The 21,692-nt window shown below is 43.8% G+C and overlaps 2 protein-coding genes across 2 annotated transcripts in view; one reads left to right on the forward strand and one right to left on the reverse strand.

The window, feature by feature from the left end:
* Nucleotides 1-1,281: 1,281 nt before the first annotated feature.
* Nucleotides 1,282-21,692, forward strand: part of LOC306917406 (structural maintenance of chromosomes protein 3-like) — a 31,500-nt gene continuing 11,089 nt past the window's right edge. The window contains exons 1-20 of the mRNA XM_079495630.1: nucleotides 1,282-1,467; nucleotides 2,270-2,345; nucleotides 2,762-2,800; nucleotides 3,011-3,078; nucleotides 3,560-3,631; nucleotides 4,096-4,175; nucleotides 4,284-4,362; nucleotides 5,660-5,777; nucleotides 7,576-7,751; nucleotides 11,957-12,037; nucleotides 12,928-13,092; nucleotides 13,988-14,109; nucleotides 14,700-14,913; nucleotides 16,000-16,103; nucleotides 17,143-17,242; nucleotides 17,333-17,493; nucleotides 18,299-18,440; nucleotides 19,128-19,278; nucleotides 19,910-20,062; nucleotides 20,791-20,942. Coding sequence (XP_079351756.1) covers nucleotides 1,453-1,467; nucleotides 2,270-2,345; nucleotides 2,762-2,800; nucleotides 3,011-3,078; nucleotides 3,560-3,631; nucleotides 4,096-4,175; nucleotides 4,284-4,362; nucleotides 5,660-5,777; nucleotides 7,576-7,751; nucleotides 11,957-12,037; nucleotides 12,928-13,092; nucleotides 13,988-14,109; nucleotides 14,700-14,913; nucleotides 16,000-16,103; nucleotides 17,143-17,242; nucleotides 17,333-17,493; nucleotides 18,299-18,440; nucleotides 19,128-19,278; nucleotides 19,910-20,062; nucleotides 20,791-20,942 — 2,268 coding nt within the window. The 5' untranslated portion in view covers nucleotides 1,282-1,452. The remainder of the gene's footprint in view (nucleotides 1,468-2,269; nucleotides 2,346-2,761; nucleotides 2,801-3,010; nucleotides 3,079-3,559; nucleotides 3,632-4,095; nucleotides 4,176-4,283; nucleotides 4,363-5,659; nucleotides 5,778-7,575; nucleotides 7,752-11,956; nucleotides 12,038-12,927; nucleotides 13,093-13,987; nucleotides 14,110-14,699; nucleotides 14,914-15,999; nucleotides 16,104-17,142; nucleotides 17,243-17,332; nucleotides 17,494-18,298; nucleotides 18,441-19,127; nucleotides 19,279-19,909; nucleotides 20,063-20,790; nucleotides 20,943-21,692) is intronic.
* LOC306917405 (retinol dehydrogenase 7-like) overlaps nucleotides 8,131-21,692 on the reverse strand; it is a 37,167-nt gene continuing 23,605 nt past the window's right edge. The window contains exon 6 of the transcript XR_013789161.1: nucleotides 8,131-8,180. The gene's annotated coding sequence lies outside the window, so the exon portion shown is untranslated. The remainder of the gene's footprint in view (nucleotides 8,181-21,692) is intronic.

Raw genomic sequence — 21,692 nt, forward strand, 5'->3', positions numbered from 1 at the left:
TTCGTTAGTTTGTTGTTGATGCATGTGGAGAATAGCAGCCAGTAGCCGAGAGAAAGCTCGTATGACAAAATAATACCTAAAGATTCATTTTCTGCACTTTTCATGTACACCTTTTTTCTTATATAAACAAGAACTTCATCCCCATATCCCGACGTCCTCTTCAGCTTCTTTCGAACGTAATAATTACATTAACACTCTCATGAGGTACATTATTGTTAAACATCTGCATCTACACCATTAGAGAATGTATAATTGTCATTTTGATCAACATTTGCCTGTTATCTCTCCTAATGGTATACCAACATCAATACAGCATGGAATTGTGGACAAAATCTTATCCAACGACAACAAAATATTCTTTATAAGTTTGGGTCTGAGAGGCTAAATGTCATCAAATGGTCCGTGGCTCAAATGGGTCTGAGAGGCTAAATGTCATCAAATGGTCCGTGGCTCAAATGGGTCTGAGAGGCTAAATGTCATCAAATGGTCCGTGGCTCAAATGGGTCTGAGAGGCTAAATGTCATCAAATGGTGGTCCGTGGTTGAAAACCTGCACTGGACTAGAGCAGTGGTTCCCAAAGTGGGGTCCGGGGACCCCCAGGGGTCCTTGAGGGAGTTCCAGGGCGTCCCCCAGAACCAAATGGACCCACATGGGTCTGTAACTCAGAGAGTGTACAAATGGACCCTAACATTTGGTTCCATTTGTACACTCAGAGTTAAATTAACAGTGGTTTTTACAATATTTAAATTGGGGGTCCCAGAGATGCCATTAAATGGGGGTCTCTTATGGGGGGGGGGGTCCCTGGCATATATGTTTTCAAATGGGGGTCCGCGGGCTAAATTAGTGGCAATTTGGGGGTCCTTGGACATGAACAAGTTTGGGAACCACTGACTGCACTACTACTTGCTTCACAATCATGTTTTGTTTCACAACAATGTGAATCAATAGCACCCCCATCTGGCGGAGTCAGGTATTAGAGTTATCTTCAAACGTTGGAGCGCCAAACTGGACAGTCCAATTTTACCTTTCCACCCCAGACCGTACCAACTTAAAAACACGGGGGTGTAACGAGGCTTAATAAATACAATAACGTAGTGAACATACATTTCATCATTTAATCAGGTCATTATATATATAAAAACAATATTTTGGTTCTACAATACAATCCAAGTTCATGTATCAGTACATGGCATATAATTCCATATGGTCATACAATTGAAACGCCCCCTGTTAACTTAATGGTATAATCCAATTCCATTCTCCCCTCCCATCCACGCCATCATTAATTTGGCATCATTTCCACGCTGTTCTGTTTGGTCCAATATATTTTAATGCAATATAAATTTATACCCGTTGTTAGTCTGGACTATTACATTAAATTCCCATCTTTTCCAACCGAGAGCAGCTAGTTTACCGTCGGCACAAGGAAACAAGCCCAATTTAAGCAGCAATATGTACATCAAACAGGTAAGCTGACAGCACATGGTTTACGTAGTTTAGTTCAGTTTAGTTATATTTAGCACTAGTTTTCATTAATGTATCGTGCATTTATGTGCTAATTCAAAGCCGGTGCGTGTATGCTACACGTTCAGTGACTTATTCTGATTAATTGAAGTTATGGAGCATGGTCTGTAACTCTGAGAGTCAAGTGTACAAATGGAACCAAATGGATTTGGTTCCATTTGTACACTCTCAGAGTTAAATTTACATTGATGTTACAATATAAATTGAGGGTCCCAGAGATAGAAATTACATTAAAACATGGGGCTCTGTAGACTAAAATGCATGTCAAACTGGGGGTCCTTGAAATTAAAAGGGTTGAGAATCACTGCTAGAGCCGTACAAATCTTCTCTTATGAGGGTCCCTGGCATACCTTTTCAAATGGGGGTCCGCGGGCAAATTAGTGTCAATGTGGGGGTCCTTGACATGAAAAAGTTTGGGAAACACTGATTTAGCAGACTCTCTTCCTGAGCCACTTACAATAAGCATCAGTCTAAAAACAATGTCAAACACAATCATCTGTACATTGAAACTGTAGGATACCATTTCCAGGTAAACTATAGCAGCTGTGGTTCTCAAACTTTGTCATGTCAAGGACCCCCAAATCGACATTTATTAGCCCGCCGACCCCCATGTGAAAAGCTATTCCAGGGACCCCCATGAGAGAAGATTTTAGGTAACAGCTGATTCTCCCCTAAATGACCCCCTAGTTTGCCGTGTGTGTGTATGTGTTGCCGCCGCCAAATCATTGTTCTGTTTATTCTCCAGGTCATCATCCAGGGGTTCCGAAGTTACAGGGACCAAACTGTTGTAGACCCGTTTAGCCCAAAGCATAATGTCATTGGTGAGTACTGGGGCGACTGTGGCTCAAGAGGTAGAGCAGGTCGTCCAATGATCCATGGGTCGGCGGTTCGAATCCCGGCTCCTCCTGTCTACATGTCGAAGTGTCCTTGGGCAAGACACTGAACCCCAAATTGCTCCCGATGTGCTGGTTGGTACCTTGCATGGCTTCCGCCGCAATCGGTGTATGAATGTGTGAATGGGTGAATGTAATGCACAATCTATGTAAAGCGCCTTGGATAAAGGCGCTATATAAATGCACCATTTAGTACTGTTAAGTCCAAAGCATAATGTCTGTTTATTTATTTATTTATTTAATGAATTATAGTAATCAATTTTCATTTCGGACACTTTCACACATCCCTACCAGATACAGTAATGCTTTTTTTTAAATGCTTATTTATTTCCTGTCGATTACAGTTGGACGAAATGGGTCAGGAAAAAGCAACTTTTTCTATGGTAGGTACTCCCAACATATAACTAAGATAAATTATTTGCGCTAGAACATCCTTTTTGTTTTTGTGGAGTTTTGTTGATTGAACAGCGCAGCAAAAACATTACTAACTTGACGAAAGACTTGACTTGAAAGACGGCAAGGTAAAAAAAATTGTAATGCCTTGAACCATTGGTTGACTAGGCTGACCTCTGGTTCTTGTTTCTTCTCTTTAGCCATTCAGTTTGTGCTCAGTGACGAGTTCAGTCACCTTCGTCCGGAGCAGCGACTGGCCTTGCTCCATGTAAGTAATATTCAAAATGTCAAAACTCCCACAGAATGTTTTTGATGGTTAACTTTTATGCTGTGTCTCGTGCATTATTTGCACAAGATACATTGTTAAGGGCTTTTCAAACGGGAAGCGAGGAACGCAGGCGTTGTTGCCTGGATCAACTCCTCCAGGTCTGCTCAAGAGGGGCGCAACAACGCAAGCTTTAAAAATAAGCTAAACAGAATCCAGGTCTGGGGAGTCGCGGGTGTGTCACGTAACGAGCACGCGCGCAACAAATTCACGGGACCGCGCTCATGTAAATACGCTTGCGTTGTCGCACCGCGACTGCTCCCCAGTGCCCCACGCAAAAACGCAGCTCTCATTGAAAATTAACTATAGGCACGTTATATCGCTTCACGTTTGAAAGGCCCTTTAGACAGAAAAATGTATGTTTGTGTTAGGATCGTTCATAAAAAGAATTAATGATGTGTGAAAAAATCTGTTTGTTTTCTAGGAGGGAACTGGGCCTCGTGTCATTTCGGCTTTTGTGGAGATTATGTTTGACAATTGTGACAACAGGCTGCCGGTAAGACCATTTCATTTTAATACACATCTACTTAAATCTTCTGACAGCTCATAATAAATGCCCATTTGAATACTCATGCATCTTGCATTTTTAACATCCATGTCTGAAGTGCAGCAGTTACTCATGGATGGAATAACTTGATGTACTTATCTATCCTACTCTTGTACTGCAGAAAAAGCAAAATAAATGTCTGTCCATTCGACAGTTGATGATATTGCTAATACTACGTGCTTTGATCACAAAAGCTTGTTCTAACTAGGGCTTTCACTTCTATGGATTTTTACTAGTTTACTAGTTGACTACCTATTATGTAAAAAAAATTATAAAAAGTTTTTGTTTTTTAATATTTGTACATTTCAAAACTGTACATTGGTGACTTTAATCTAGCATTCTAGCTGATCTTGAGGCCTACAAAAACGGGAAAAAGTCTGACATAATAGCCTGCTGTGTTTGCCTCCCCTCAGATCGACAAAGAGGAGGTAGCCCTCCGCCGTGTCATTGGTGCCAAGAAGGACCAGTATTTCTTGGACAAAAAGATGGTGACGTAAGTACTGCTGTCAGCCAAGCTGCTTGTCCGTCATCGCTGTAAAACCATCAATGTTGTGAACGCACATTTGTTTACTTCTGTGGTTCTGCTTTTCTTTTGTAACAGTAAGAATGATGTCATGAACTTGTTGGAAAGTGCTGGCTTCTCTCGCAGTAACCCATACTACATTGTCAAACAGGGAAAGGTAAGTGTGAGCGGCACCTTCACGCGATTACTACCACTCTGTTGTATTACTCATGAAATTGGTTTATTAGTTAGTTAGTTGCTGCGAGAGTGAGGTCTACTCTAGCCAACACCAACTCGGGATTCCTGGATCGCTGCCCTCCACAATTTCCTATCCAACATCAGGTTCTTGAGCTCTTCAGTGTAGTCAGCCAAGCTGTCGCGCCGCAGCACATCTACATAGGTGGTACGCTTCTTTCCCCTCCTGGCTTTGCCCTGGGTTGGCTCCCATAGGGTCAATTTACTTGCCTCAAGTTCTGGGTGCCTGGTGCAGTGCCCTGCGAATGAGGCTCATTCTTCTCTCTCTCTGACTTTGTCCGTGACCCGTGTTAGGTCCCCATAGAGGTCCACATTTCTGATGCGATCCGTCCATGTGACACCTAGTGCCATTCGTAGCATTCTTGTGTAGACTCCATCCAGGGCTTTTTCCTGATGTATTGTAAGGGTCCATGTCTCGGCCCCATACAGCAGTACTGACTCCACAGTAGCTATGAACAGCCGCCAATTTAAATTCTTGTATTTCTTGTAAACTGAGAATATTCATCTAATATTCAATCATGTATTCACCAAAACCAACTTACAGTTAGTTGATTTAAAATGTATTTGTGTGTGCTCGTGCTCCGGACAAGTGACTTTTGTGCCCGCACAAGGGAATGGGAAATTTACTTTACTATTGTAGTGGGCGTTGTCACAATATCTTGGGGGATGTTGTAATCCTTATTTTATACATTGTGTTTGTTGTCTGACTTTTGCATTCGACTACTACCTTTTTTGCACTGATGAAACCTAAATGGAAGCTAAATAAACTAAGCTATGATGACTAAAACTAAGACTAAATTTCGCCAACAGCTAAAAACTAGACTAAAATGTTAGGAAGGGACTGGTGGACAAGAGCTCCAGTATAAGTCATTTTACACTTGGTTGCATGCTGACAATAGCAGATCTGCTATTGTCAGCATGCAACCAAGTGTAAAATGACTTATTACGCGCTGTGAGCTTGTAGATCGGCTATTTTCAGCAAGTGTAAAATCAGTCATTACGACAACATCAAGGCCCGCCAAAATACATTTTAGTCGACTAAATCAACTGTAGATGTTGTCGACTAAAATCTTATGACATTCCAGGTGACTAAAATGTGACTAAAACTAAATAAACTATTCAAGAGACTGACTAAAACTAAAATCAAAATGTTCTGCCAAAAACAACACTGCCGTGAAGATACACTCAACTCATCAGCATGGATTTTGTTGTTGTTGCAGATCAACCAAATGGCAACGGCTCCTGATTCTCAGCGTCTGAAACTGTTGAGAGAAGTGGCGGGGACCCGCGTGTACGACGAGCGCAAAGAGGAAAGCATTTCCCTCATGAAGGAGACGGGTAACGGACACATCTTTTAACCCATTCTGGGTGGGAACCCCCTTTGGTGTTTTAGCATTATGTTATACTTTAGCTATTGAAAAATAGCAGATCTACAAGCTCATAGCACGGCATCGAGTGCCGCGCTACGAGCTTGTAGATCTGCTATTTTTGAAAAATCGTGAAAATGTGGCGCAAATCTTTGAATATATATTCTTTCAGCGTGTTTTTAACAGGCTGAAAGGGGGGGGGGTCCCTGGAACAACATTTTCAGATGATGGTCGGCAGCCAAATGCAGATGATTTCTGGGATCCTTGACATGAATTAGTTAGAGAACCACTAACATAGAAACATAGGTTTTTAGGATAGGATTTAGAAGTAATTTCTTTAGAATCGTCCTCAGTCCAAAATGGGTTAACCCATTATAAGATAGATAGATTCTTTATTTTTGTGTCGTGCACCTGAGGTGCCACGCCCACATGGACAAAAAAATCTAAAACCTCAAAAATGGATTTATGAGATTTCCTCCCGACAGCAACGATTTATGTAATTACCACCAACCCTCATCTGAAAATATGTTGTTCCAGCCAGAAGCAAAGATATGAGTTCCACCACTGCTAATAAAAATGTGTCCTGTGACTGTCCACTGTGCGTCCCTCCTGTCCACTGTGTCCACTGTGCGTCGTCCCTGTCCACTGTGCGTCCCTCCTGTCCACTGTCCACTGTGTGTCCCTCCTGTCCACTGTGTGTCCCTCCTGTCCACTGTGTCCACTGTGCGTCCCTCCTGTCCACTGTGCGTCCCTCCTGTCCACTGTGTCCCTCCTGTCCACTGTGCGTCCCTCCTGTCCACTGTGTCCCTCCTGTCCACTGTGTGTCCCTCCTGTCCACTGTCCACTGTGCGTCCCTCCTGTCCACTGTGTGTCCCTCCTGTCCACTGTGTCCACTGTGCGTCCCTCCTGTCCACTGTGTCCACTGTGCGTCCCTCCTGTCCACTGTGCGTCGTCCCTGTCCACTGTGCGTCGTCCCTGTCCACTGTGCGTCGTCCCTGTCCACTGTGCGTCCCTCCTGTCCACTGTGTCCACTGTGTGTCCCTCCTGTCCACTGTGTGTCCCTCCTGTCCACTGTGCGTCCCTCCTGTCCACTGTCCCTCCTGTCCACTGTGTCCACTGTGCGTCCCTCCTGTCCACTGTGTGTCCCTCCTGTCCACTGTGTCCACTGTGCGTCCCTCCTGTCCACTGTGTCCACTGTGCGTCCCTCCTGTCCACTGTGCGTCGTCCCTGTCCACTGTGCGTCGTCCCTGTCCACTGTGCGTCGTCCCTGTCCACTGTGTCCCTCCTGACCCTCCTGTCCACTGTGTGTCCCTCCTGACCCTCCTGTCCACTGTGCGTCCCTCCTGTCCACTGTGTCCCTCCTGTCCCTCCTGTCCACTGTGTCCCTCCTGTCCCTCCTGTCCACTGTGCGTCCCTCCTGTCCACTGTGTCCCTCCTGTCCACTGTGCGTCCCTCCTGTCCACTGTGTCCCTCCTGTCCACTGTGTCCCTCCTGTCCACTGTGTCCACTGTGCGTCGTCCCTGTCCACTGTGCGTCCCTCCTGTCCACTGTGTCCACTGTGCGTCGTCCCTGTCCACTGTGCGTCCCTCCTGTCCACTGTGTCCCTCCTGTCCACTGTGTCCCTCCTGTCCACTGTGTCCACTGTGCGTCGTCCTTGTCCACTGTGCGTCGTCCCTGTCCACTGTGCGTCCCTCCTGTCCACTGTGTCCACTGTGCGTCGTCCCTGTCTACTGTGTGTCCCTCCTGTCCACTGTCCACTGTGCGTCCAGAGGGTAAACGAGAGAAGATCTTCGAGCTGCTCCAGTACATCGAGGAGCGCCTCACCACCCTGGCGGATGAGAAGGAGGAGCTGGCTCAGTACCAGAAGTGGGACAAGATGAGGAGAGCCCTGGAGTACACCATCTACCAGATGGAGCTCAACGAGGCCCGTGCCAAACTGGACCAGGTAATGAAGTACAGGTGTTGACACTAAAGGTTGTTTTATCGGGGTAATTGACCATTTGCAGACCGTGGCCATGTTTCCATCAGAGTTTGGAAGCATTCGTTTTCACTAAAGCAATGTCCTGCTGCCTCTTGCATTATGTGCTAATTCAAAACGCGTGGTACGCATGGGCAGTTGAGTGATACAGTATCTAACAAGCACTTCCAAACTCCAGCACTTAGAAAAAGAATCACCTGCAAGGACACAAAGTAGCTCATAACATGTCTGCAGTGGACTTTTATGAAAAACAAACACGTTGAGGATAGAAAGAGAATAATTCAAGCTTTCCGTACAGCTGCAATGTTGGTGAGTTTGACGTTGTTTTATACAATCGGATAGGACTTTTCTGTTTGGATGAATGGGCTGTCAATGGAAGTTGCATCTAGGTAGCACCTTGCCATTAACTTATATGGTAAGATGGCCGCGGTCTGCATATGGAGAATAGCTCCAGTTGCTTTTAAACACTCTGAGCATCTTTCCCGGGTGCGGTAAATCTTGAACGCCGAAATGCGTTTGTTGTACTACTGCTCTGCGTCATACTATGTCAACTGATTAAAAGAATGATTAAAAGTGCCTTAAAGTGCCTCGGTACCCAGGCTGTTATTTTCATTTCGCTACGTCTCAAAGAATGAAAGCCTGGGGGAACGTGAGACATTTCCTGGTGTAGGAGTTTGATTTTGATTTCAATATAGTTCTCAATACAGTGACGTCAGTTTTCTCTGCCGTTTTCTACCAGGGGGGGGCAGGGGGGTGGGCTCTGATCGGTGAACCAATATTCTCCAGCGCTTGCTCCAAGCGCGCCCTCCCCTCTAGACCAGAAAGCATGCTAGCTGGGCCAGGCTACCCACCCCTCTAGACCAGAAAGCACGCTGGCTGGGCCAGGCTACCCGCCCCTCTAGACCAGAAAGCACGCCTGCTGGGCCAGGCTAGCTTTCAAGTTGCCTGACCGGGCAAGTGCTTGTTTTCCATGGGGACGCAACTTGTTCAAAATTAACTGGCTTTTCGCACATTTGGTAATATGCTTCTGTAAATTAATGCTGGCCACCAGCCAAAGGCCGTTAAATGCCTGCTGTGGCTGTTCTAATTGTTAATTGTTTTTTGCATTCCAAAATATCCTCGGGCGACTATGACCCTAAACGGCTTCCCTTTTTGAGCCCTACTTCCATATAAACCAGGGGTGCCCACACATTTATGACGTGAGATCTACTTTCAAAATGACCAGCTCAACAAGATCTACCCACTGAAAAATGATGTGTACCATTGCTGAAAATAGTTTAAATATATAATGTACCTGGGGGGGCTTTGGAATAGGGATTATGACGGGCAGCATTCTGCTGTCAAAATATGCCCCCCCCCCGTATTTAACTTTAACGCCCAATGCATTCTCAATGGCAATAGCACAAACTTTGGCATGCTACTAGTCCTACATACTTACACCTAGAAACCCCATTCAAACCTATTTAGGTTCATCTTACGGTGGACATGTTTGCCTGAAAATAAATCTTTGAAATGTTTTAGAAATATAGTGCTTTCAAATTTGAGAAATTCACAATGGGGCTCAATGGCAGATATTGGCACGTCAAAAAAGCACTTTCACCTAGAAACTCCATTCACACTTTTTTATAATTCAGCTTACTGTGGAGACACATGCTGGAACTTTTTACTTTGAAATGATTTGTAGTTTCAGAGTTATTTAACTTAAACGCCCAATGCATTCTCAATGGCAATAGCACAAACTTTGGCATGCTACTAGTCCTACATACTTACACCTAGAAACCCCATTCAAACCTATTTAGGTTCATCTTACGGTGGACATGTTTGCCTGAAAATAAATCTTTGAAATGTTTCATAGTTTTAGAAATATAGTGCTTTCAAATTTGAGAAATTCACAATGGGGCTCAATGGCAGATATTGGCACGTCAAAAAATTATTTTCACCTAGAAACTCTATTCACACTTTATAATTCAGCTTACTGTGGAGACACATGCTGGAACTTTTTACTTTGAAATGATTTGTAGTTTCTGAGTTATTTAACCTAAACGCCCAATGCATTCTCAATGGCAATAGCACAAACTTTGGCATGCTACTAGTCCTACATACTTACACCTAGAAACCCCATTCAAACCTATTTAGGTTCATCTTACGGTGGACATGTTTGCCTGAAAAGAAATCTTTGAAATGTTTCATAGTTTTAGAAATATAGTGCTTTCAAATTTGAGAAATGTATAATGGGGCTCAATGGCAGCTCTATGGCACGTCAAAAATGTCTTTCACCTAGAAACTATTCACACATTTTAATTCAGCTTACTGTGGAGACACATGCTGGAACTTTTTACTTTGAAATGATTTGTAGTTTCTGAGTTATTTAACTTAAACGCCCAATGCATTCTCAATGGCAATAGCACAAACTTTGGCATGCTACTAGTCCTACATACTTACACCTATAGAAACCCCATTCAAACCTATTTAGGTTCATCTTACAGTGGACATGTTTGCCTGAAATGGAATCTTTGAAATGTTTCATAGTTTTAGAAATATAGTGCTTTCAAATTTGATAAATTTATAATGGGGCTCAATGGCACGTAAAAAATCACTTTCACCTAGAAACTCCATTCACACATTTTATAATTCAGCTTACTGTGAAGACAAATGCTGGAACTTTTTACTTGATTTGTAGTTTCTGAGTTATTTAACTTAAACGCCCAATGCATTCTCAATGGCAATAGCACAAACTTTGGCATGCTACTAGTCCTACAATGTAGGACTTTCCCTGGACCTTCTAGCCGCTAGAAGGTGTCATGTCTTAGGCCTAGATTTAGGGTAGGATTGAACCAGTCGCACTGTAGCCATAAAAAAGGCCTATAAGGGTTCCCAGATTGTAAAATGTTGTTCCTCCATCTTGGGAGAGTATGTAGGCCTTTCACTGGACCTCCTAGCCACTAAGATGACCACAGGCCCACCACTTAAAGACCACATGTTAGGGTGCCCAAATCTGAAGTTAGGTGGTCAAATGACCTGAAACTGAAGCAATTCAGTAAAGTTCAACGCTTCCTCATGGGGTCATTTTAGGGCCTAGGACCTCCAGTAAAGGGTAAAATACTCTTCTCGGTTGTGGGAACAACATATCCAATGATGAGGACCCCAGGCCCAAAGATGTCCCCCTGGCAACTGTTTCAACTTTGGGTCAGCCTACATGTAAAAGTGCCCAAAGTTGAAAGAAGGTTGTCAAATGAACTGAAACCGAAGCAATGGTGTAATTGTGCCCAAATCTGAAGTTAGGTGGTCAAATGACCTGAAACTGGAACAATTCAGTAAAGGTCAACGCTTCCTCATGGGCCTAGGGCCTCCAGTAAAGGGTAAAATACTCTTCTTGGTTGTGGGAACAACATATCCAACGATGAGGACCCCATGCCCAAAGATGTCCCCCTTGCAACTGTTTCAACTTTGGGTCAGCCTACATGTAAAAGTGCCCAAAGTTGAAGGGCAGAGCTTCAACTTCAGCTACCCAGTACCGAAGGTTGAAGCCCTTCAACTTTGGGCAGATCTACAAGCTCGTAGTGCGGCACCGAGTGCCACGCTACGAGCTTGTAGATCTGCTATTTTTCAGTGGGGTACATTTAATCACTGGTCCTGGGTCAATCCAAGGGCCTACCACTCCACTCTCTTGATATGTTGTTCCCCAACTCTTGGAGAGTATTTAGGCCTTTTACTGGAGGTCCCAGCCCCTAAAATGACCCCAGGAGGAAGTGTTGACCTTTACTGAATTGCTTCAGTTTGAGTTCATTTGGGCACCGTAGCATGTGGTTTTTAAGTGGTGGGCCTCGGGTCATCCTAGGGGCTAGAACAGGGGTGCCCACACATTTATGACGTGAGATCTACTTTCAAAATGACCAGCTCAACAAGATCTACCCACTGAAAAAATAAGTGTACCATTGCTGAAAATAGTTTCAATATATAATGTACCTGGGGGGGCTTTGGAATAGGGAGAAAATATGACAGGCAGTTTGCTGTCATATTTCCTCCCCGTATTTAACTTAAACGCCCAATGCATTCTCAATGGCAATAGCACAAACTTTGGCATGCTACTAGTCCTACATACTTACACCTAGAAACCCCATTCAACCGTATGACCGTAAGACTGCAGTGCTTTTTTGTCCGTTGTTTTTCAGTTGTCTTCAAAGAGAGAGAGCTGTGGAGACAAATCCAGACAGCTGCGTGATGCACAGCAGGAAGCCAGGGACAAAGTGGAGGTAAAAGAGTCAATGAACTATTATGATCCAGGATGTTCAAACCTTTTGACACAATGTGGGCTGGGAAAGGGGGATTCTCAGGTGAGTTCTCAGGTGAAAAAGTATGTCTCGTACATATGTATAATGTTGCACCATTTGATTCATGATGGTGTAATTGTCTTCCTCCATGTAGAGTACTATGGGCAATATAATGTCGTTTGGACCCTTGTAGGTGGTTTTAGACAAACGGTGGCACACATCCCCGTAGCGCTGCACAACTAATCGAAAAAGGATGGAGATCTAGATTCAGACACCTACTGAGATCTTGCACCACTAGTTGGCTGTCCAATTCATTTTACACTTTTAGACTAAGAGGTTTAAGTTGAGCACTTTGATGTCTGTTTAAAGCCACAGTGAATGTAGTAATGTTCAGCAACTACAGACTAAAAGACAATAAGTATTTTCATGGGGAAAAAAATAAATGGAATCGTTCGAGAATCGTGATCTCAATTCTTGCGGAGGAAAAATCGAGATTCACATTTGAGCTAGAATCGTGCAGCACTACCCATCCTCCGCCTTATGCCACCAGCATAGCCCCTATGGTGTATTTTCAATCATACATAAATAAACCTTTTAAGGCCTATTCATAGTCTGGATTTTCGATGGTGAGGTGACCACCGCTCCGGTGGTGAGGTGACCACCGCTCCGGTGGTGAGGTGACCACCGGAGCTGTAATAATGTGGAGCGGTGTTGAGTAAAAACAGAGAAGGGCTGGGGAGAGCGGTGGTTTGCTCTTCACTGCGGCTCAGTGACGTCATGTTGTAGCGGTGGTCACCTCAACACCGATAAATCGGACTATGAATAACGCTTTAGACCCCCCCCCCCCCCCCCCCCCCCCCCCCGATCTGCAGGAGACGGAGCTCGTGGTGCGAGAGATGAAGGCGAAGATCTCGGCCATGAAGGAGGAGAGGGAGCAGCTGGGGGCCGAGCGCCAGGAGCAGATCAAGCAGAGGACCAAGTTGGAGCTGAAGGCCAAAGACCTGCAGGATGATCTGAAGGGCAACAGTGAACAGAAGGTATACGGAACAGTGTTGTTTTTGGCAGCATCATTTGATTTTAGTTTTAGTCATAGTCTCTTGTGTTTTGGCGGGCCTTGATGCTATTTTCAGCATGCAACCAAGTGTAAAATGACTTATACTGGATCTCTTGTCCACTAGTCCCTAACATTTTATAGTCTAGTTTTTATTTGTTGACGAAATTGTGAGTATATTTAGTCTTAGATTTAGTCATCATAGCTTAGTTTTCATTTAGTTTGTCAGTGAAAAAAGGTAGTCGACGAACACTTTTAGTTTTAGTCGACGAAATTAACACTGGTACGGAAGAGTCATTCTGAACTCTATACCAGTGGTTCCCCAAAGTGGTGTCCGGGGGGGGGGGGAGGATCCCCCAGGGATCCTTGAGGGAGTTCCAGGGGGTCCCCAGCTAAATGATAGTTTGGAACCAAATTATGGGTCTGTAACTGTGTACAAATGGAACCAAATGGACCCTTATGGGTCCATTTGGTTTCATTTGTACACTCTCAGAGTTAAATGAACTATCTTACAATATAAATGTGGGTCTCAGAGATAGCAATGCCATTAAATGGGGATCTGTAGACTAATAACAATATTAGCCTAAGTAGAAGATCATAATGTTAATTGTTTAAGAATCGGCGCTAGTGCGGAGGGCTCCTTTCACGCACAAATCGCACATTAGGACTTGGCCATACAAACATTTTCAGTTGTGAGATTCTATTCTGTGAACTCCCTGGTAACGGACAGGGATCGTCCCAATTGAGGGAGCAGGAGTTAAAAATAAGCATGCACAAAGTAATACATGGAATCTCATGAAAAACAACTTAAAGTTTTCTCTGACATTTCTCTACATAACTTGTCCAACTTCTTTGACATCCTCTTTACGTTCTCCGTCCAGAAACGCCTGTTGAATGAGCGTACGAAGCTGCTGGAGAAGATTGAGGAGAAGCAGACGGAGCTGGAGAAGACGGAGCCCGAGTTCAGAGCAAAGAAGGAGGAGGAGGAGCAGAGCATCGCAAGGTAGGGATGACTCGCATCACAGCCGCTTTTACCCTGTGGCAAACAGTGTTGTTTTAGTCGACTAAAACTACGACGAAAAATGTTCGTCGACTACCTTTCACTGACAAACTGGCAACTAAATGAAAACTAAGCTACGATGACTAAGACTAAATATAGTGACAATTTTGTCAACAAATACAAACTAGACTAAAATGTTAGGAAGGGACTAGTGGACAAGAGATCCAGTAAAAGTCATTTTACACTGAAAATAGCAGGTCTACAAGCTCACAACGTTGTGAGCTTGTAGGTCGGCTATTTTCAGCAAGTGTAAAATCAGTCATTATGACGGCATCAAGGCCAGAGAAAATACATTTTAGTTGACTAAATAAACTGTAGATTTAGTCGACTAAAACATTCCAGGTGACTAAAATGTGACTAAAACGAAATGAAAGCTATAATGACTAAAACTAAAATCAAAATGTGCCGCCAAAAACAACACTGGTGGCAAAGGGAGACTAAAGGCCTATTCAGTATTCATACTCCAGTTTTAGAAGACATTTTGTAGAAGTTTGGTCTCAGGTTGCTTTCTTCCCCCCCTGCATCCCCACCAGACTGGCCAAGGCCACCCAGGAGAGAACAGACCTGTACGCCAAGCAGGGCCGAGGCAGCCAGTTCACCTCCAAGGAGCTGAGAGACCAGTGGATCAAGAAGGAGCTGAAGTCCCTGGACCACGCCATCCACGACAAGAAGAGACAGATCGAGATCATCCACAAAGATCTGGAAGACACGGAGACCAACAAGGAGGCGATGGGGAAGGAGTACAATGTATGTGTTGGGGATGTGCCGATGAGACATTTCGGCCGATATTGATAACCGATATAATTAATTGCTGTTATGGCTGATAACCGATATTACCGATGTCGATATGATCTCATTCTGCATTGAATAATTATAATACATTTGAAAAATACATGTAACAGGGTATCTGCACTGCATGCTTAGGCAAGTCGGACCTAATATTTAATATTGTGAGCTTGTAGATCTGTTCAAGCTGTTACTTTGGGCTTATTTATCTGTAAAGACAGACCGATTAATCGGACCGGGCTTATTTATCTGTAAAGACAGACCGATTAATCGGACCGATTAATTAATCGGTCTGATTGTTTTTTTTTGCTCCGATCATTTGATTTTGAGTACCGATTTTTCACCGATCTGATATTTACATTTTTATAGAACACTTATGCCATAGCACAATAGTACAATATCCAAAATCACAGACAATATCCAGTCTAATATCATGACATGGACATAATATGGATACTAGGGATGTCCCGATCATGTTTATTTGCTCCCGATCCGATTCTGATCATTTGAAAATTACGTGATCGGCCCCCGATTTCCGATCACGTGATCGGATTAGGACAACCTTAACCCATTCTGGGCGGGAACCCCTCTTGGTGTTTTAAGCATTATGTTATACTTTAGCTATTGAAAAATAGCAGATCTACAAGCTCATAGCGCGGCACCAAGTGCTGCGCTACGACCTTGTAGGTCTGCTATTTTTGAAAAATCGTGACAATGTGGCGCAAATCTTTGAATATATATTCTTTCAGAGTGAACGTTTGTAACTTAAATCTTTGCTTCCGGGGGGGTCCATGGAACAACATATTTTCAGATGTTTGGAGTCCTTGACATGAAATAGTTTGAGAACCACTGATATAGAAACATGTGTTTTTCAGAAAACTGTCACGATTTAGAAGACATTTGTAGAATCGTTCTCAGGTCTAAATGGGTTAATGATATCAAAATATATTGTGTTAGAATAGAGATATAAGATCATGAAATTCTGCTGCTATATTATTCAAAGCCTGACTTGGATTTGTCCTGCCAATGCTTTCTTTGCCTCTGTAGAAACAAGATCAAGAACTCAATGACGTCAAGACTCGCATTGAGGAGGTCGACAAGAACTACTATGAAGTGAAGAACAAAAAAGACGAGTTGCAAAGTGAAAGAAAGTGAGAAACACTTCTCTCCCCCATCTCTTTGAAACTCCCATCTTCCTCCCAATATAATTTGAATCTTAGGCATGACTTATGGCCCCTACACATTGTAGGACTTTTAAAGTTGTCGGCGAGTCATCTGATCGTTATGCATTTCACACTACAGGAGTCTTTTTATTTTTTTTAATCTGCTGTCATATCTTTGTGGTTTTCACACTCAACGATTGATCGCCGACTAGGGATCACACACTGCAAGACGATGCAATCCAGACCCGATACATATAGGCTACATTTGTTTTTTATTTCAATTCATTTTGACTCACGTACTGTATGGGTGCAGGATCCCATGATACATGTGCGAGACCGACAGGACGTAGCCTGCGTGTGTGTGTGTGTGTGTGTGTGTGTGTCTCTCTCTCTCTCACACTCTCTCTCTCACTCTCTCTCTCCGCACACTCATGGGAACATACAGGGCGAAGTAGAGCGAGAGAGGAGTCAGGATGCTAAAATCTTGATTTTCATTAAATAATTCTGTCTCTCTGCGTCGCACACACACACACACAGAGCGCACGTGGTGGCCCAAAGGTTTGCCCTGCGTTTTAATAACATTATTCAAGTGAGATGCGTTGGTTTTATAGACTATTTAACAGCAATATTAGGCTAATATAGCCTAATAGCTATGACACCTGGATTTACCTACGGAATAAATGTTATATTATTATCATCTATCGATACAAACGGACAGACAGACAGACAGACAGACAGACATACAGACTTTCTGTCTGTGAGCACAGCTGTCCTGTGCTCTCATTGGCTGTAATTCAGGCCTTCTCGGGACGCGGTCGCAACCCAGTTCATAGTCCAGTCGGCGAGAGAGCCAAAAATCAAACCTGCTAGATATTCAGAAACGCTCGGGAAGGCGTCGGCGAGCGCTTTTATCGGCGTTGGGTCTTCTCGCAGCTTAGGGATAAGGGGTTTAGCATGGACGCAAATAGAGCCCTAGGTGTGTGTGATAACAGTCGGTGTGTGTGATTGTCTCTGTCTGTCCGTCCAGCCACCTGTGGCGTGAGGAGAACGCGGAGCAGCAGGCCCTGACCGCCAAACGGGACGACCTGGAGAAGAAACAGCAGCTCCTCAGAGCTGCCACTGGCAAGGTCTGTCTCTCGTTGTTGCACCATCGCTCTAGGGCTGTCACGTCACACATTTAAGTTGACGATTAATTGCTTCCTTCCTGTCTCTATTAGGGTATTCTGAATGGTATTGACAGCATCAACAGGGTCCTGGAGACTTTCCGCCGGAATGCGACCAACCAGCATGTCGTCAATGGATACCACGGCATCGTCATGAACAACTTTGAGTGCGAGCCTGCTTTTTACACCTGTGTGGAGGTGACCGCTGGTACTAGGTAAGCTCTTTAAAAAAACACGCAATGCTCTACTGCTACACAACAGATTTGCTGTGCATTGAGTCGTGGCTACTAAGAAATGCTCTTAACACGCTATGAGCTTGTGGATCTGCTATTTTTGAAATATCCTGAAAATGTGTGCAAATCTTTGAATATATATGTATTCTTTCACAGCAAACGTTTTTAACTCAAATAATTGATTCTGGGGGGTCCCTGTAACAACATATTTTCAGATGGGGGGTCGGCGGCCAAATAATTTTTTTTTTAGGATCCTTGGCATGAAATTGTTTGAGAACCACTGATATAGAAACATGAGGTTTTTCAGGAAACTTTAGAAGACATTTTGTAGAATGTGGTCTTCTAAAGACCAAAGCTGGCAGCCTTAAAGGACCACTTCACCACTTTTCAACCTATCTTCATATAATAGGTCCTCACTAATAATCATGATAAAATGGCACGATTTTTTTCTACTCGGTCTGTGTCTCATAGGAGGGCTGTGGGCAGTTCAGAAACCCGTCCACCAGTGACATCATCATTAGGCAGATTTTTTTTTTTAAACAAGATTTTTTTACAAAAATGTTTAGATTGTCATTATCGTGAGAACGGTGACTTCCATTTTCGCATTGCAACTTTTCAGGACTAGAAAGCCTGCAGTTTCTATTAGCTTGTATTCCCCGTCGATGATGTCACTGGTGGACGGGTCTCTGAACTGCCCACAGCCCTCCTATGAGACACAGACAGAGTCTTTCTCTCTTCTCCTTTCCTCCGTCCTCCTCCCATGGTGGTGTACCTTCTCTCCTCCCAGGCTGTTCTACCACATCGTAGAGACAGACGAGGTGAGCACCAAGATCCTCACTGAGTTCAACCAGATGAGGCTGCCTGGAGAGGTCACCTTCCTGCCCCTCAGCAAGCTGGACGTCCGGGACACGGCCTACCCAGAGACCAACGTATGGGCCGCCCATTTCTTCTCCTTTACGAAGCCATGAAAAGGGCAACATTAACTATGTATCGTTTTGCAATGCAAATAATCTGTATCGAATAATTTTGCTATATGCAAATAATCGATTGTATCAATACTACATTTTTGTGCATGGTATTTAGCATTTTTTAGGAAAAAAAGAGGGGTTTAATTACTACACATGATCTTGTGCGCAATGGGAAACTTTTAATATTTCCAAAATTATGTCAAAACCCAGGTCAAAACTGTTCCTGTGTGTGTGGGGAGTAAGGGGAGAATGTTTAGGCCTGTCACAAAGATGCAAAACGACATTATACTACTAATCTGATTGACTTTTATACCACTTTATTCAATCGAGAATAAAGTTATGAAAATGTGCAGTAAATCTTTGTGTGTGTGTGTGTGTGTGTGTGTGTATAAATATGTATTTATATATATATATATATATATATTATTTCAGAGCGAAAGCTTTTAACTTAAATCTGGAACAACATATTTTCAGATGGGGGTCGGAGGCCAATTACATATCATTCTAGGGGTCCTGGACATGCAATATTTTGAGAACCACTGACATAGAAACATAGGGTTTTCTAAAAACTGTCAGAATTTATAGAAGGCGTCCGATCTTGCTATACCCTGGTGCCTCATCATGCTCTCTCTCGTTTTGTCCTTTCAGGATGCCCTTCCTATGATCAGCAAGCTGCGCTACAGTCCCCAGTTTGCGAAGGCCTTCAAGCACGTGTTTGGGAAGACCCTGATCTGCCGCAGCATGGAGGTTTCCACGCAGCTCGCCAGATCCTTCGGCATGGACTGCATCACTCTGGAGGGTATGTGTTGATCATAATTGTTTATTTCGTCGACTAAGGGCGCTTTAGAGAAGGTCCTGGGTTCTTTTCCCGCTGGGGACGCTATGGGTGCTGGGGGGCGTGTTCCCCCCTCCGCGTCATCAGTGCCCATACCCGAGGTGGGGTTGGCGAAAGGGCCTTTCTGTGTGGAGTTTGCATGTTCTCCCCGTGTCCCCTAGGGTAGGTACCCCCCCCCCCCTGTGTTGAAAAGAAGCAGCTTGGACTCCTCATGCATAGGAGGCATGAGGTCAGTCCGCTGCCCACCTAGGTTGGCAGAGGAAGTGTAGCGCCCAGGATTACATTAGATAATTGGCACTGGGTGAATTGTTCCGCTAAATGACCTTTTCTTTTTTTCACCATTTGGTTCGCTTAACATGTCCCCGTGTCATTTGTTATTATTATTATTATGTTATTATTATTTGGTTCACTTTACAAAGTCCTGTGTGAACACCAAACGGACCGAAATACAAATATTTGGTAAATATATTGACAATTTTGTCAACGAATACAAACTAGACTAAAATGTTAGGAAGGGACTAGCCAATCTTGTATTCTCGTTATCAATAAAGATTAACGAGCTCCATCCCTACTGTCCAACACGTCCCCCACGCAGGCGACCAGGTGAGCAGCCGTGGAGCTCTGACGGGAGGCTACTACGACACCAGGAAGTCCCGCCTGGAGCTCCAGAAGGACATGAAGAAGGCCCAGGAGGAGCTGGGCCAGCTGGAGGCCAAGCTGAATGAGAACCTGCGCAGAAACATCGAACATATCCTCCTCTCGCCGTTTGGTTAATAGGGCCTTCAGCGCGCCGGGCCTTTACATTGTCAAGCAAAAAATAACTACATTTATGGGAGAAATGTGTCTATAGCTTGAATATTTTTCAATTTGACTATTCCATTTGCATGTTCAAAATAATTATTCAACTTTCCTAGGGTTAGTGAGCTTAGTGAGCATGTTTAGAGCTTTTTACAAGTGTACAAATTCAAAATTTCATTTCCGATGTATTTCTGGTTCAAAAATATTTTATGGTATGTCAAAGTGAAATAAATAGTGTTTGGTCTTATAGCTGAGGTTGTCCTGAAAAAAAAGGATACCAGGTAAACCCAAGAACCAAAAGCATGCCCAAACGGCCAATTATAACATAGGCCCTGGAGGGTTAAATGAAATGGTGTCTTCTTTTCTAAGTGCCACCCATGTGCATGTACAGTATTTAAAAAATTGGATTCCTCGGTGGTAAACCACTTTTGGATAAAGGCGAAATTAAAATTGTTTAATTTCTTTTTAGTTGAATTGGCCGTGGTCCTGATTAGGACTGTCGAAATTGGCCAAGAAAGTCATTGAATATTCGTTCTAAACAATCTGCAGTGAAATGTTGGTATAGCAGTTATTTGTATGATAATTAATCAGCAGCTAAAGTTTCATGATCTTGTGCCCTACCCCATACACGCGCACACACTTTGCCCTATTGTGCTTCCTTAACGTGGGGCTGTGCACGCATCAACAACGAGATCGACCAGCAGATGAACCAGCTGCAGCAGATGGAGACGCAGCAGAGGAAGTTCAAAGCCTCCAGAGACGTCATCCTGTCGGAGATGAAGATGCTCAAGGAGAAGACGCAGCAGTCTGAGAAGACCTACATGCCCAAGGTAACGAAACGGGCTCTGGGCAAGGAAGCTTACGAGTAGAGAGAAAAGTATCTGTATCAGCCCTTTTTGGTTATATCGGGACATATCGGTATCGGCAAATATTCCAGTCTAACCAGCAATCCGACACAGGGGTAAGGGGTTGACACTATGGCAGGGAAATAAAATGTTGGCATGTGGAGTGTGCTTTCGAGTTGCCCAAACTGCAAGTGCACAATTGAGTGAGGAGTCTACAATTAAACACAAGATAAAATAAGTCATTTTATTTATTATTATAAATATTATCTGGTATCTGTATTCTGTATCGGCTAACAGAAATTGTAGTATCGGGATCGGATCGGGAACGAAAAAAGTGTATCGGGACATCCCGAAAGGTTGCTAACGTCATATTCTCCACCCTGCAATTCCAGCCGGCAGATTCGTCACACTGGGTGGCAAACTGCCGCCGAAACTCTGCTGGAATACATTGGAGTCAATGGAGCTGAGTGGACAAGCATATGAACAAACACAATTTCTGAATGATTGAGACCATTGTAAAATAACCGCTTCCAAGGCATAAGAAGAAATGTCCCCCATTTCACATTGGCCTATTATAGCACCACCAGGAGGCCACTGGTGGAGACCTGTGCCCCGAGGGGCACTTTTTCTAGTTTCCCTCTGCACCAAATCTTCGCAGAAAATAGCTGATATAGTAAAGTATATAAGTTCAAACGATCTTGTAGAACTATGTTTTCAGTGCACCCAGAATAAGGA

This window comes from Electrona antarctica (assembly GCF_951216825.1).
Source record: "Electrona antarctica genome assembly, chromosome: 24".
NCBI lineage: Eukaryota > Metazoa > Chordata > Actinopteri > Myctophiformes > Myctophidae > Electrona > Electrona antarctica.